Source organism: Diabrotica undecimpunctata, chromosome 6 (genome assembly GCF_040954645.1).
Source record: "Diabrotica undecimpunctata isolate CICGRU chromosome 6, icDiaUnde3, whole genome shotgun sequence".
NCBI lineage: Eukaryota > Metazoa > Arthropoda > Insecta > Coleoptera > Chrysomelidae > Diabrotica > Diabrotica undecimpunctata.
This window is the reverse complement of record NC_092808.1, coordinates 143,462,660-143,476,968: the sequence shown is the minus strand read 5'-3', so window position 1 is coordinate 143,476,968 and position 14,309 is coordinate 143,462,660. Positions and strand designations below refer to the sequence as shown.

Genomic DNA, 14,309 nt, shown 5'->3' with positions numbered 1-14,309 from the left:
ATCTTGCACCGGTCAAGTTCTCGCACTAATAGAACACATTGAAGAGGGCTTTGAAGAAAAACTTATAACAGGGGCTGCTTTCGTAGATTTGACAGCAGCCTATGACATAGTAAGGCACAAAACATTGTTCCGCAAATTATACGACACTCTCAATGACCACCATCTGGGTAAGGTCGTATATTCTTTCCTGCAAAACAGACGTTTTTTCGTTATGTTGGAGGGTAAAGTAAGTAGATGGAGTGTTAGAAAAAATGGCCTCCCACAGGGAAGTGTTTTAGCACAATTGCTCTTCAATATATACACAAACGACTAACCTACGCCGACCGAAACCAAGCACTTCCTCTATGCTGACGATCTTGCAATATGTGCTCAAGGAAATAGTTTTGAAGAAGTGAAGAAGAAACTCGAAACTGCCTTAAAAACAATGACAGTGTACTACCTGCAGAATTCCCTGAGACCCAATCCCTCTAAAACCCAAGTCTGCGCTTTCCACCTTCACGCAAATGAAGCCAGGCGAAAACTCCAAATTGCGTGGAATGGTAATACATTAGAACACACAAACCAACCTATATATTTTGGAGTAACTCTGGACCGGTACCTCACCTACAGACAACATTGCATAAAAACGAGAGGGAAAGTAACAACTAGGAACAGCATACTCAGAAAGTTAAAGGGAAGTATAGAACAATGGCACAGGCACTGTGTTTCTCAACTGCTGAATATGCGTGCCCCATTTGGGGCAGATCTGCTTACACCAAACAAGTTGATACTGCGCTAAATCAACGCCACTCTTAAATCTATATAAAGAGGTGAGTTTTGCAGAATCCTGAATACGCAGAGGCGTTGCAGAGTACATAGAGAAAATTAAACATATCGCGGACGAGCGTCGTGCCCCATACAAAGCTCGAACACCACGAAAGCGACTAACTCTTCCTAAGGTTCAATGGACCGGCCAGTCTCTAGACTTTAAAACGTGGAAAACTATGAATAGAATAAGAACGGGGGTCGCTCCAGTAAAATCAAACATGGCAAAATGGGGAAAAATCGACCAAGATGATGTGAACTGTGACTATGGAGAAACACAGAATATGGAACATCTTCTTACATGCAGAAACTGTCCTCATCGATGTATCCTCGAAGATTTGTAGCTCGCCAATAAAGAGGGAACCGAAGTAGCCCGATACTGGGCCGAAATTTTATGAATGACATGTCCAAACACGATAAAGTAAAGTAAGTTGATAGGATAAAAAGGTACAAAGTATGTATTTAATTTAAAATAGTCAAAGTACAGGTTAGGTTATTATAAAATACCTGCTAGATATATGAAAAAATATGTTAATAAAAGTTTTAGACCTCTTACCCTTTTTCAAATTATTGAGGTATACAGTTTTTTTTAACGCGTGTCAAACCAAAGTTGCGGTTCTTTAATAGAACACACTGTATTTGATTTAAAAAATGAATTCTCTATTTTTCCTGAGTACAATATCATAAAATAAATAAATAAACAATAACTATAACATAAAAGGTATCAGGGATAAAATGGGAAATTTTAATACTTATGAGCAGTTGTGTTAGTAAAACGTAAATATTTGATCATACTGTTTAATTGTATGTCCTAATTACTTTTATTAACAATTTTTTATGTAGTTATTATTATTTTACAATAAGTTCTGTTTAATTAAGTCAACTAGTGTTATCACTACTCACAGAAGTTGATAACACCGATATTTTTTATTTAAACTTTAGGGAAAATTAAACTTTTTGGTAAAATACAATATTTACTGATACCCACATAATATGAGGACATGCGACAATCCCATTTACACTTAAAATCAAATGTTTGCAAAATAATTACTTTTATTTAATTTAAAATTAGATATTTACGCTACTGTTCAGTAGAATATCACAATGGTCACTCTAACATTGTTGCAAATTTGCTAGTGTCTTACTCGCTCTGGTTTCCGTAAATTTTCCAACTAAATTTATATATAACTATATTTATAGGGTATTTTATAGATGTAGTTCTTCGATAAGTCGTTATATGTGTTCTAGTTTTGGTCGACCTCAAATATTTCATTTCCCGGGATCACACATATCTGGAAATTTTCCCCTATCCACCACGTGAAAAGGCGCCCGATAAGTGAGTAGTACTCTACATGGGCAAATAATATAGTAATACATAAAGTAAGTTGAAAATTTAATTCAAATTTTTGAAACAAATATCTCACAAAACGCTACGGGCCTGCGTAGCGCAAGCGGTAGGATGCTTGCCTCGCACGCCGGTAGTCCGAAGTTCGAATCCTACCGCCGGCAAGAACAACTAGACATTTTTAAAATGTCTATAGGCCCCAGGTCGACTCAGCCTGAATAAAATGAGTACCTTGGGTAAAACCAGGGGTAATAATAGGCGGTTGAAGCGTAGCACTGGCCATGTTACCTTCCTTGAATACCGTAGGCCCTAGATATAGCAGACTACCCTGCTATACTCCCAAAGCCGCGAAGCGGTATAAAAACGGGAGACTATTATTATATCTCACAAAATGTATACTTATTTAGTGTTCCACAACAGTTCAAAAGATCCGTGTGTGTCAAAGGGCGATGGAGCGTGCTATGTTAGGCATTTCACTACGAGACAAGATCCCAGATCGCCAGCTGCGACAAAGAACAGGAGTGGCTGATGCAGTAGAGAGAGTAGCAACACTGAAATGGAACTGGGCAGGTCACGTGGCTCGAATGACAGATAATAGATGGACAAAACGGATACTGGAATGGAGACCAAGAGATGATGCCTACCGAAGCAGAGGTCGTCCACCAACACGTTGGACTGACGATCTAAAACGTTGTCATAGGAATTGGATGCAAGAGGCACAAGATCGAAATAGATGGAAAATTATGAGGGAGATCTATGTCCAGCAGTGGATAAGCGAAGATTGAATGATGATGATGATGAGTGTTGTGAGAATTATTTGTACTTACATCATGTTGTCTCTGAAGCTCTCCATTTGTAATGGATTCTTTCACATATGTTTCTAAATCGATAATCTTTACTTTTTTGGAATTATTTGTCTTAGGGCCCTAAAATAATCGCAATATTATTAAGAATTTCGCAAATAAATTGTAGTTTTTGTTACCTGTGCCACTTCACTTGGTATCGGTTTGATAACTTTAGCTTTTGGCTTGGTCATTGGTGGTGTATCAGTAAGAACAATCTGATCTTCTGGAGGAAGTTTAGCTGCAAAATAATTGATATTAAGTCCCAGCTATGAATGATGCCGAATATGTTATGCTGGATATAACGAAATCGCCCCCAAAAACCCGAAAAACAAATAAATAGCGATCAATGAAGATAAGATAAGATAAGAAATAATTTGTAAGTCAGTTACCTATTACAGCTAAAAAATTTTGCTGAGCTGTTGATAATTTTTGCTGGACAGGCTGTTAAAACCAATTTTATTAGTTTAGCCAAATCCCTACCTTAAGGATATTAAATATTAATTAACAGTTTACTTAAAGTGTTTATATTATATCATGGGATAAAATGTATAGGCAATACGCATTGTGTTAGTTAGGAATTTTACCAAATGAGCTGTTGTTATATTAGGGAGAAGTCGGTTTTGGCCGCTGTTGTAGTAACAAATTTTAAAACTTTTTGAAAGAAGAAAGAAAAACCACAAACAGAAACAAACAAGTTAGTTTATAAATTTTAAAATCTGACACTAGATGAAGCCACGAATAGTGTTATTTCAAAAGGTTTTAATTTTACTGTTGCACCTGCACAAATTCCCGTAGAAAATATGATTACCGAGGTTGAGATTACTATTACTAATCTCTCAGCAAAAACAGCCGAGATCATACGCCAAGATATATCAAAAATATTGAGAACAGCCAAACCATTAAAAAGAAATTTAACTCACGAAGAAAAAGACGCCTTACCTAATTTGAAGAACAACAAAGAAATCGTTGTGCTCTTAGCTGACAAAGGCAATGCCACGGTATTAATGAATATTCAAGACTACGAAGCAAACATAAACGACATCCTAAACGTTACGACATATCAAAGAATCTCGTCGGACCCCTCAACATATCTAGAAAAGTAAAAAAAAAACAGATCAAAGCCTCAGACATCACGAAAGAACATCAGTTACATCTCATACCTAGAGAGAAGTCGTCAAGATGTCCAAAACTTTACGGCCTACCCAAGCTATATAAGGCAGGATTACCATTGCGACCAATAGTTAGTTCTATTAGATCTCCTCTACAACTACTGGCAAAATTTCTGGCTGAACAGCTACAGCCATATGCAGAAGAAGCGGATTCATACGTCAAGAATGCAAGCCACTTCATCGAACGTATAAAAGATGTGACTCTTGAACCGGGACATTTGTCAGTCAGCTTCGATGTGGTTTCACTTTTTACGAATGTCCCTGTAGATGAATCATTAGAAATTATAAGCAAAAAGTATCCAATACCACAGGATACTCTAATTCTAACAAAGCACTGCTTAAATAACATATATTTCATCTATAAGGAGCAAAGATATGAACAAGTTGAAGGAGCACCAATGGGTTTACCACTGTCGCCGGTAACAGCAAACCTGTTTATGCAAGAAATAGAACAGCGAGCAATAGAAACAGCCGAACACAAACCCAAACTTTGGCTTAGGTACGTGGATGATACTTTTATAATCTGGACACATAGAGAAGAAAAACTTAAGGTATTTTTAGAACACATCAATAATATACACCAGAAAATTCAGTTTACTATGGAACTACAAGGAAACGATTTTTAGATGTGTTAATTAAGGATAAAACAGAAAAATTTCAACCATTTTACTATCCGCCAAAACAAAAATATCGTTAGAAAGTCAAGGAGTATACGAGATTACATTTGGGTACTGTGAAAAATCGTACATTGGATAGACCAACCGAAGAATCAATGTTAGACGAAAAGAACATCGAAATGCCACCGAAAGGAGAGAAAAAACGTCGTCCCTTGCCCAACATGTCTCAAAAAAAAGGACATACAATAAACCTGAACCAAACTACGATGCTAGATAACATTGAAATTAAAAGAAAACGCAAAATCAGAGAATCAATAGTAATAGAAAAAAATCCCAACAGTCTAAACCAACGAGATGATGCTCAAAGACTTCCAACAACATGAAAAACGGTATTAAAGAAAAAGTCTGAAATAAATCAGACCACAAGACCGACTAGTAGGACCCCGCGTACCTACAAACGGACAGGATCAATCACAAGAAGCCTTGCGGCTATAAAAAGTGAACGCAGCGACCAGGAGAGCCAGTTTAGTTCAAGCATCAGCGAGAAACGCTACTACCTGACTTGACAATGGCAAATGCGACCTTGCCGAAACGTTGTCAAAATAATGGTTTTTCTCAAAACCAAAATTATTCAACGCGGAGTCTTTGTCTTTTTCTTATGTGTCAGTTTATATAATTTGTCAATTAAAAAAAAATTTACACCATGTATTTTTTAATTTTTAACTCATTTTATGAGTGGTGCGTAAAATTGTCACATGTTAGTGTAACATCCAAGAAATACTAATCTCAATAACGTAAGTAAATAAAAAAAAAAACAACTTTTACATCTTTTAATAAAAATTTTTTTTCCAAGATTTATTTCAGTTTTTTCCTGACGATGAAAATAAATATTTTCGAAAGCTTGAAACTCAGTTAACAGAGTACACTTATTTCACTGCTGCGTATCCCAATAATGCTATGCCCTAAGTTGCTATGGGATCAACAGATTTGTTAATTTGTTACATGGCTATCCAGGAGAGTACCTTGTTTAAACAGACAGTTGGCTCATATGAACATTGACTAAGAAAATATAGTTAGTAGAAAAGGTTTAATTTTTAAAAAAGTTTCTTACGTTGAGGCTTTATCATCTGCGGTATATGTGGATGTTTTTTCTTGATGTACCTGCAACATGCAATTATGCAACAAGTCATAAATATCAACCCATCCAATTAATAACAATATAAATTAGTCTGTTTAATTACGACCGTTATCATAATCAATATAAAGTGAACATCAAATAAATTAAAAGTCTTTATGTGTAAAAGTTTGTTTTAAATGTTATTGTTTTTAGATTTAAAGTTATGCTGATAACTTCTTTAAGTTATCGTTATAACTTGTTTAAGAATAACAGATTGAATCTTTAATAAAACTTCGTAATAAAGAGATAATAAAAACCAACCAACATTAACTAATTGTTTTGTTTCTGAGGTAATTTACAATGTATAAGTTTTACACTTACTTTTACCTTTATCAAGATAAATTTTATAGGATATTATGATACTTATAATATTTCAGTAATTTGAATTTTTTAATTATTGTGCCAATATTAATATTATAAGTATATTAAAGTGATATATGGTCTGGATCAGGAGTACAAAAAACAAAACATGGATACATTTATTATTCAGGTGGAACCGATCCAGAACATTAATATGGAACTGCTACATTAGTATCGAACAAAATTGCTCAATCAGTCACAGACTTCATCCCTCTAAATGATAGAGTAACAATGTTGAAATTACAAACAGCTCATATAAAACTCAATAGTATTCAGGTCTATGCTCCAACAAGTGACAAGTCAGACGAAGAAATCGAAAAATTTTATAACAACATAGATGAAAAAAAAATTTATTTCAAATTTTTAGTAAAAGGTACAAATACAGAACGTTTTCGGAATGTAAATTCCATCATCAGTGTAACCTGAAAGTAATTAACCACTTTAATTAAAAAGAATGTAAGATTTAAAATGTTGACCAAGGTTATGCAAAATGTGGTTCATACTTACAAAGTGCACATGCTATGAGCCACATTTTGCATAACCTTAGTCAACATTTTAAATCTTACGTTCTTTTTAATTAAAGTAGTTAATTACTTTCAGGTTACACTGATGATGGAATTTTTTTTTTTATAGCCCTTTTTCTATCCGAATTGTCTAATAAAGGCCTCTCCCATTTCTCGCCATTCATCCCTGTTGTGTGCTAGGCGTTTCCACATTGGTCCTGCGACTCTTTTGATATCGTCGCTCCAGCGCATTTGAGGTCTTCCTCTTGGTCTCTTCGCATCGTACGGTCGCCAGTTTCCGACTTCTTTGTTCCATCTACCATCTTCGAGACGTTCGTTGTGTCCAGCCCATTTCCATTTTAATTTAGCTGCTTGTTTCGCGGCGTCCTTTATTTTTGTTCTGTTCCGGATTGCTTCGTTCGTTTGCCGATCTATTAGTGAGATACCAAGCATCTGTCGTTCCATGGCTCGCTGAGTTTTTCGAATCTTGTCCATGTTCTTTTTTGTGAATGTCCAGGTTTGAGCTCCGTAAGTGAGAACGGGAAGGATACAAAAATCGAACACTTTTGTTCGAAGGTTTTGGGGTATCTTTTTGTCTTTCAGTATGTATGAGAGTTTTCCAAATGCGGCCCATCCTATTCTTACTCGTCTGCTTATTTCGGTAGTTTGGTTTTCTTTGTTTACCTTGATATTCTGACCCAGATATATGTATTCTTCTACATGTTCCACTTTTGTTCTTTGGATGGTTATCGTCGGTTGATCATCTTTATTCGACATTAGCTTAGTTTTACTCAGATTCATTTTCAGTCCTTTTTTTATGGATTCCGTATGAAGCTCATCGATCATCGTCTTCAGTTCTTTCCAGCTGTCGGCTATTAGTACTACGTCATCTGCATATCTTAGATGGTTTAAATACTTTCCGTTTATCGATAGTCCCTTCGTTTCCCAATTTAGTGATTTAAAGATGTCTTCAAGTGCGGCAGTAAATAGTTTTGGAGATATGGTGTCTCCCTGTCTTACTCCTCGTTTGATTTTTATTGGCCTCGTTTTCTTTCCGTTATCCATCGTGACTACCATTTCAGCGTGTTGATATATATTATGTATTAATATCCTATATCTAGAATCTATTCTGCTGTTGACCAGTGCTTCCTCAATAGCCCATAATTCTATGCTGTCAAAAGCTTTCTCGTAGTCTATAAATGCTAAACAGATTGGTAAATTGTATTCGTTAACTTTTTCTATTAGGACCTTTAGTGTGTGAAGATGGTCACATGTACTGAACCCTTTTCTAAATCCGGCTTGCTCTACTGGTTGATATACATCGAACTTTGTTGTCAATCTATTTGTAATTATTTTTGTGAATGTTTTATAAAGTTGTGATAGTAGTGATATTGGACGATAATTTTTCAGATCTGTATTGTCCCCTTTTTTGTGTATTAATATTGTGTTAGCAGTATTCCATTCCTTTGGTATGTTTCCTTCAAATAGGCATTTATTAAAAAGTATTTTTAGGTACCTGATGACTACTTCTCCGCCTTCTTTCAACATTTCTGCCAGAATTCCATCACTACCCGGTGCTTTATTTCTTTTCAATTCTTTAATTGCATTTTCTATTTCTACTTCGCTTATTTACTTCAGAATTTACGTTTGTTATTTGTCTTTTCAGATTTTGCTTTGAAGAGTCGGGGGGATCGTTTCTTGAGCGGTATAACTCAGTATAGAAGTTTTCAACTATGTTTGATATCTGAGCTTTGCTTGTTTCTAGTTGGCCTTGTTGATTTTTCATAGTTATAATATTTTTCTTTCCTAATTTCGGTTTGGTATATTTCAGACTTCGATTTTTCTCTATCACTCTTTCTACATGTTCTTGTTGATGTTTTTTAATATCGTCTTTTATCTGTTTTCGTATGGCTCAATTAAGTTCTTTGTATTCTGTGGTATTTCTTTTGTTTAGTGACAGGAGCTCTTTTCGTTGTTTCAGCATATTCTTCGATTCTGCACTTATTTTGGATTTTTTGTTGTTATAGCGGGTTGCTACTTCTGATCTAGCATTCAATAGTTCTTTTGTTATAAGTGAGTTAATTTTGGAATGATGATGGAATTTACATTCCGAAAACGTTCTGTATTTGTGATTTAGCCCGTTTGGGTGTTTTATTTATACCTTTTACTAAAAATTTGAAATAAAATTTTTTTGTGATACATGGTATACAGTCAGTTACAGAAACTTAGTTTAGTAGTAAAAAGAGGTGAGATAACGATGATCATGGGTGACTTTAATGCTAAAATTGGTCGTGTTGCTGAAGGAGACCACATAGGAGCATACGGTCTAGGTACGTGGAATAATAGAGGAGATAGACTTGTACAATTCTGCGTAGAAAACAATCTGTTAATAGTCAATACCTTCTTTAAACAACATCCTAGAAGGCTATACACATGGAAATCACCTGCGGACAGAAAAGGCACAATTTGTAGGAATCAAATTGATTTCATTTTGCTCAATAATACCTTTAAGAAGTACATACAATCTACAAAAACATACCCTGGAGCTGATATACATAGCGATCACAATCCAGTTATAATGGATTTTAGATTAAAAAGATTTCTCAAAGTCAAAAAGAAATTAGTGACAAGAAAAATCGCACAACTGAAGAACCCTGAACAGAAAAAATAAATAAGTATCAAGCTTGAGAAAGAAATAAAAACGATCGAAAACTTGGTACAGACAGACATTGAAGTAACATGGACTGCTCTAAAAACAAAAATAACAAAGATACAAGAAGAAGACATCGGGTTCATAAAACATAGCAAAAAACAAGAATGGATAACGCAAGAGAACATGGACCTCGTGCACGTAAGACGAAAACATAAAACAAGCCCAATAAAATACAAGCGAATCAACAAAATCATTAGAAAAAAGTGCAGGGAGGAGAAAGAAAACTGGATGTCAACAAAATGCCTAGAAATCGAACAACTTCAGGAAAAATACGACACCTTTAATATTCATAAAAAAGTAAAAGAAATGACAGGTAGACACAAAAAGAGACAAGCAACAATATTAAAAAATGATAATAACGAAATAATTTTGGGTACAAAAGACAAACTAGAGAGATGGAAAGAATACACACAAACTCTTTTTGACGACGATAGACCTTGTTCTCCACCATCCAAAGATAATCGAATAAATGAAAAAGGCCCATAAATAACCGAAGAAGAAGTGATCCACGCAGTAAAATCTCAGAAAGATGGAAAAGCCACCGGTCCAGACAATATCACTGTCGAAATACTAAAACTAATTGCAGATAACGAAATTAAAGGATGAACTTAATAACGCTATGAAGGAGTTAGGAATTCCAAAAAAACGCGTATGTTTGATAAAAGTAACAATGGCGAAGATGCTATCAGCAGTAAAAATTCAAAACGACTCGCCAACCCCATTTGAAATACATAGGGGGTTAAGGCAGGGAGATGTGCTAACGTGTCAGCTTTTTAATGTCGCTTTTGAAAAAGTTGTACGAGACGCTAATTTAAATAGCAGGGAAACAATATTTAATAGATCAGTGCAAATTCTAGCATATGAAGACGACGTGGACATTATAACAAGAACCAGGGCGAGAACTGCGGAAATCCTAACCGAGCTAGTAGCAGAACGAATGGGGTTACATATAAATCAAAATAAAATCAAATTCATGGCGACTAACACAAACAAAATGTTGACGCAGATTTAATCATCGATGACCAAAATTTCGAAGCAGTCAAAGAGTTCATATATCTAGGGACATCGGTTAACCCCAATAATAACACATCTGAGGAAATAAAAAGGCAAATAATAATTGCAAACAGGTGTTATCATGGGTATATCACAGTACTTAGCTAACAAACGTCTGTCTCAAAAAAACTAGTATAAGGCTGTATAGAACACTGATAGTCCCCGTTTTCACATATGGATCAGAGTCATGGACACTAACTAAAACTGAATCCGCTCTATCGATTTTTGAAAGAAAGGTGCTACGCAAGATATTCGGAGCGGTCTGTGAAAACGGAATATGGAGGCGTATATATAACTTTGAACTACAGAATATCTACAAGCATACGTTTGGTGGTAAAGATATTACCACTATAATTAAGCGAAACCGCCTGCAGTGATCAGGACATGTAGCCCGGGTCCCTGAACCGAACATGATAAAAAAGATTCTAACAGCGCAAGTCGTGGGAATGAGAAGATAGGGTAGACCAAAGCTGAGGTGCATGGACGGGGTAACACAAGATGCCGAGAAGATCGGAGTCGGCAACTGGAAAATGCAAGCAAGGGATAGAACAGAATGGCGTAGAAAGCTTGAGAAGGTCGAGGCCCTCTATGGGCTGTAGCACCAAGATGATGATGATGATTCAACACCTTAATATCCAAGTTAACATGCTTTCAGTGCGATTGAAATCAAAATATCTGAAATTTGTTTTGGTGAAATTAATAATAAATTAAGCAGTAACTGTAGATAGCTATTGGATTAACATATTAGTAACTTAATCATTTGAGAAGTTAAAGGAAAAACTTCAAATAATAGTAAAAATATATATACTTACCAAATAAGCACAATGGGAAGTATTAACAACAAAAGAAGAGCCCACAGAGCATTAACTGCAACATCTTCAGATTTTGCTGGGGTAGGAGTTTCAGCCGTTGTTACAATTATTGGTGGTACATAATTTCCCTTAGTTTGTATAAACATTTGACGAGTATGACTTCGAGTCAAATTATTTTCACATTTATTAAGTAAGGTTACCATTACACTATAATTCGTTCCTGGGTTTAAGGGAGTGTTTACAGCGTCATCATTTTTTCCAATAACAAAATTGATATTCGAGTCAATCACATTTGAATGCGTGTACACCAATTTTAAATTACTTGTCGAAGGATTCGTATAAAACTCCTCTAAATAATTCATTTGGCCAGTGCCGGAAATAAAAATATTACAAGTGTCGACCCTTCTCATTGTTTTCTTTATTTTGATTTCCAATGTTATTGTAGTATTGGTACTGTTACTATTAATACTTTCAATTTCTTCCGGTATGGGTGGTGGTGTGTCAACAATTATAGATGATAATTTGCTAGGAGCATATATATTATGGGCTCGAACCTCTAATTGTAAAGTTTTGCAAGTGGTAAATGTCAGAGCATCAAACTAAAAAAATACATTGTTTTTAATACCTATTTTATCTAAAGCTATTTTGTTGTGGCATCTTAATGTAATTTACTATTTTTTATTTGGGAATAAGCCACAAGGTTACTTTAAGATAAGTTTATTTTGACGTTTTGATTTCCACTTCGGAAATATTTCTCAAAATAAAATTATTATTAAATTAAACAAATTTTTGTATTGGTTACTGGTCAAAAGAGTTCTTCTAATAATTTAATTTTATCTGATTCATTCGTATCGACAATTCAGACATATACTTATTACATATTTTAAAGTACATGGCTTTAAAATTATATTGTCAAAATTTTTGAGTTGCGTTCTTGGGACGACTTTATTTTAAAAAATGTTTTTGTCTTTATAGATGGGGGTCAGGAATCTTCAAAAAAAATCTCAGTCCATGACGGTGTCTGACTGATCTTAATGTAAGATTCGTTCTTTGTACTCCCGGCGATAGTTCCCGAGGTACTTTAAATTGCCCTCTCGTCGCCAAGTCTACGCCGAATGCCTACCTGCTAAGCCAGACCCTCCTCTGTCATCCAGCGATCCGGAAGCGGAATGGCCGCTGTAAGGCCGACATCACTTCCGAGGCACTACCTTCTTTCATTCATTCTCCATTCATCCACATCCACACTTCATTCATCAGCAAGGAGGCTCCCTGTCTCGTTCCAGGTAGCGCGTATAAAACCCTCATCGCTCCTAGTACGGCATCACCATCAGACGGGTATTTCCTTCTTCCCCACAGTCCGACTCACGTATTCTAACTCATACAGTCTGACCCATTTTTCTAGCTTCAACTTCCAGCATCTTTCACTCTTACCTTTGCCGTTAGTCCAGCTGTCTTTCTTCCTCTTCTTTTTTCTTAATCACTGCACGGATATAGTTGTATGCTAGTCCAACCTCGTTATCTAATCATTTCTCTCACTATAACAAAATTCACACATGTCTCTCTTTTCATTCTATTCCTTTCTACTATCTATCTGTTGCAATCTAACATCGTAGGTGTCACAGTGTCCGAGTGTCCACAGTATAGGCATTTATCTATGTCAGCCTTTCCGAACCTAGAGAGGTAGGCCCTAAAACACCCGTGTCCTGTGAGCACTTGCGTCAGGAAATAATCCAGTCGCCTGTGGCCACAGTCCACCCAATCTCTTATATTCGGGATCAACATTTTTGTCCACTGTGCCACATCCTCCGTGTTGTTCCATTCTTCTTGCCATCTTTCAATTGACCTTTCCCTTTCCTGTCTTGTCTTGGCCATAGTAAGGTTTGGGCCTCTTCTCTTATAGAGCTCTTTTATTTCCACTGTCAAAACATGCGTTCTAGTGATGGTCCAGTGGAATGGTCCATCCACATCCACTGGATGTGTGAACACATCCAGTGATGGTCCAAAAGGCTGCCGCAGACACAGTCCTGTAGGCGCATGTCACTTGCAACAGATTTGGTCTGTCCACTTGTGTCATGAGCCTCCTATAGGCCGTTATCTCTACCGCCCCGCACCAGACTTGTGCCGCCTAGAGGACGATCGACTGTACACCGTGTAAGACCCTCCTCCTTTCGGATTTGTTTCCTCCAATTTTGGGCATCACTCTCCCCAACGCAGCCGCACTATTCGCAGCCTTCCGGGCCCCCTCTCGCACATGCTTCTCCCATTTTCCATTCTGGTGCAATGTCACTCCTAGGTACTTTACGTGATTCTTGGGTGTTAGACATACTCCTGCACATTATAATTCAACACTTTGCCTGTTCCTTTTCCCCTTCAGAATGATGGCTTCGGTTTTCTCTACCGCAAGTTACAGTCCGTGCTGCGTTCCCAACCCGGTATTTGAGATCTGGCTCATCCCGGACCACTACCAGTACAGCGAGGTCATCTACGAATGCGAAGGGGGTTTTACTCTCTCCGTATTCACAGTTCATAACCCCGTCATATGCCTGGTTTCATAGCGTCGGGCCCAAGACAGATCCCTGGGACCCCAGCCGTCACGTCTACGATCGTGCCCTTTTCCACCATAATCCGTCTCTCGGACACATACTCCGTCACCACATTCATCAGGTAACCAGGACATTATCTCACCTCCATTGCCTTCATTACCTCGTTCCACTGAAGCATATTTAATGCATTCTTAACATCAAACAATGCTATAATTGCACTGTTGCGCAATGCTTCGAGTACACTCACGATTGCATCAATTGTGCTTTTCCCTTAAAAAAACCAAATTGCCTCTGAGATAAACCACCTGACGTCTCAATATATATCAAAATCACCCTCAAGACCCATGACCCCCCCCTCCAACAAAAAT

At 36.6% G+C, this 14,309-nt stretch overlaps 1 protein-coding gene across 1 annotated transcript in view; it reads right to left on the bottom strand.

Annotated features, from left to right (window-relative positions):
• LOC140444025 (uncharacterized) overlaps nucleotides 1–14,309 on the bottom strand; it is a 175,904-nt gene that overhangs the window by 33,608 nt on the left and 127,987 nt on the right. Inside the window, exons 21-24 of the mRNA XM_072535608.1 lie at nucleotides 11,399–11,997; nucleotides 5,892–5,941; nucleotides 3,132–3,232; nucleotides 2,977–3,075 (exon numbers count right to left, since the gene is read on the bottom strand). Coding sequence (XP_072391709.1) covers nucleotides 2,977–3,075; nucleotides 3,132–3,232; nucleotides 5,892–5,941; nucleotides 11,399–11,997 — 849 coding nt within the window. The remainder of the gene's footprint in view (nucleotides 1–2,976; nucleotides 3,076–3,131; nucleotides 3,233–5,891; nucleotides 5,942–11,398; nucleotides 11,998–14,309) is intronic.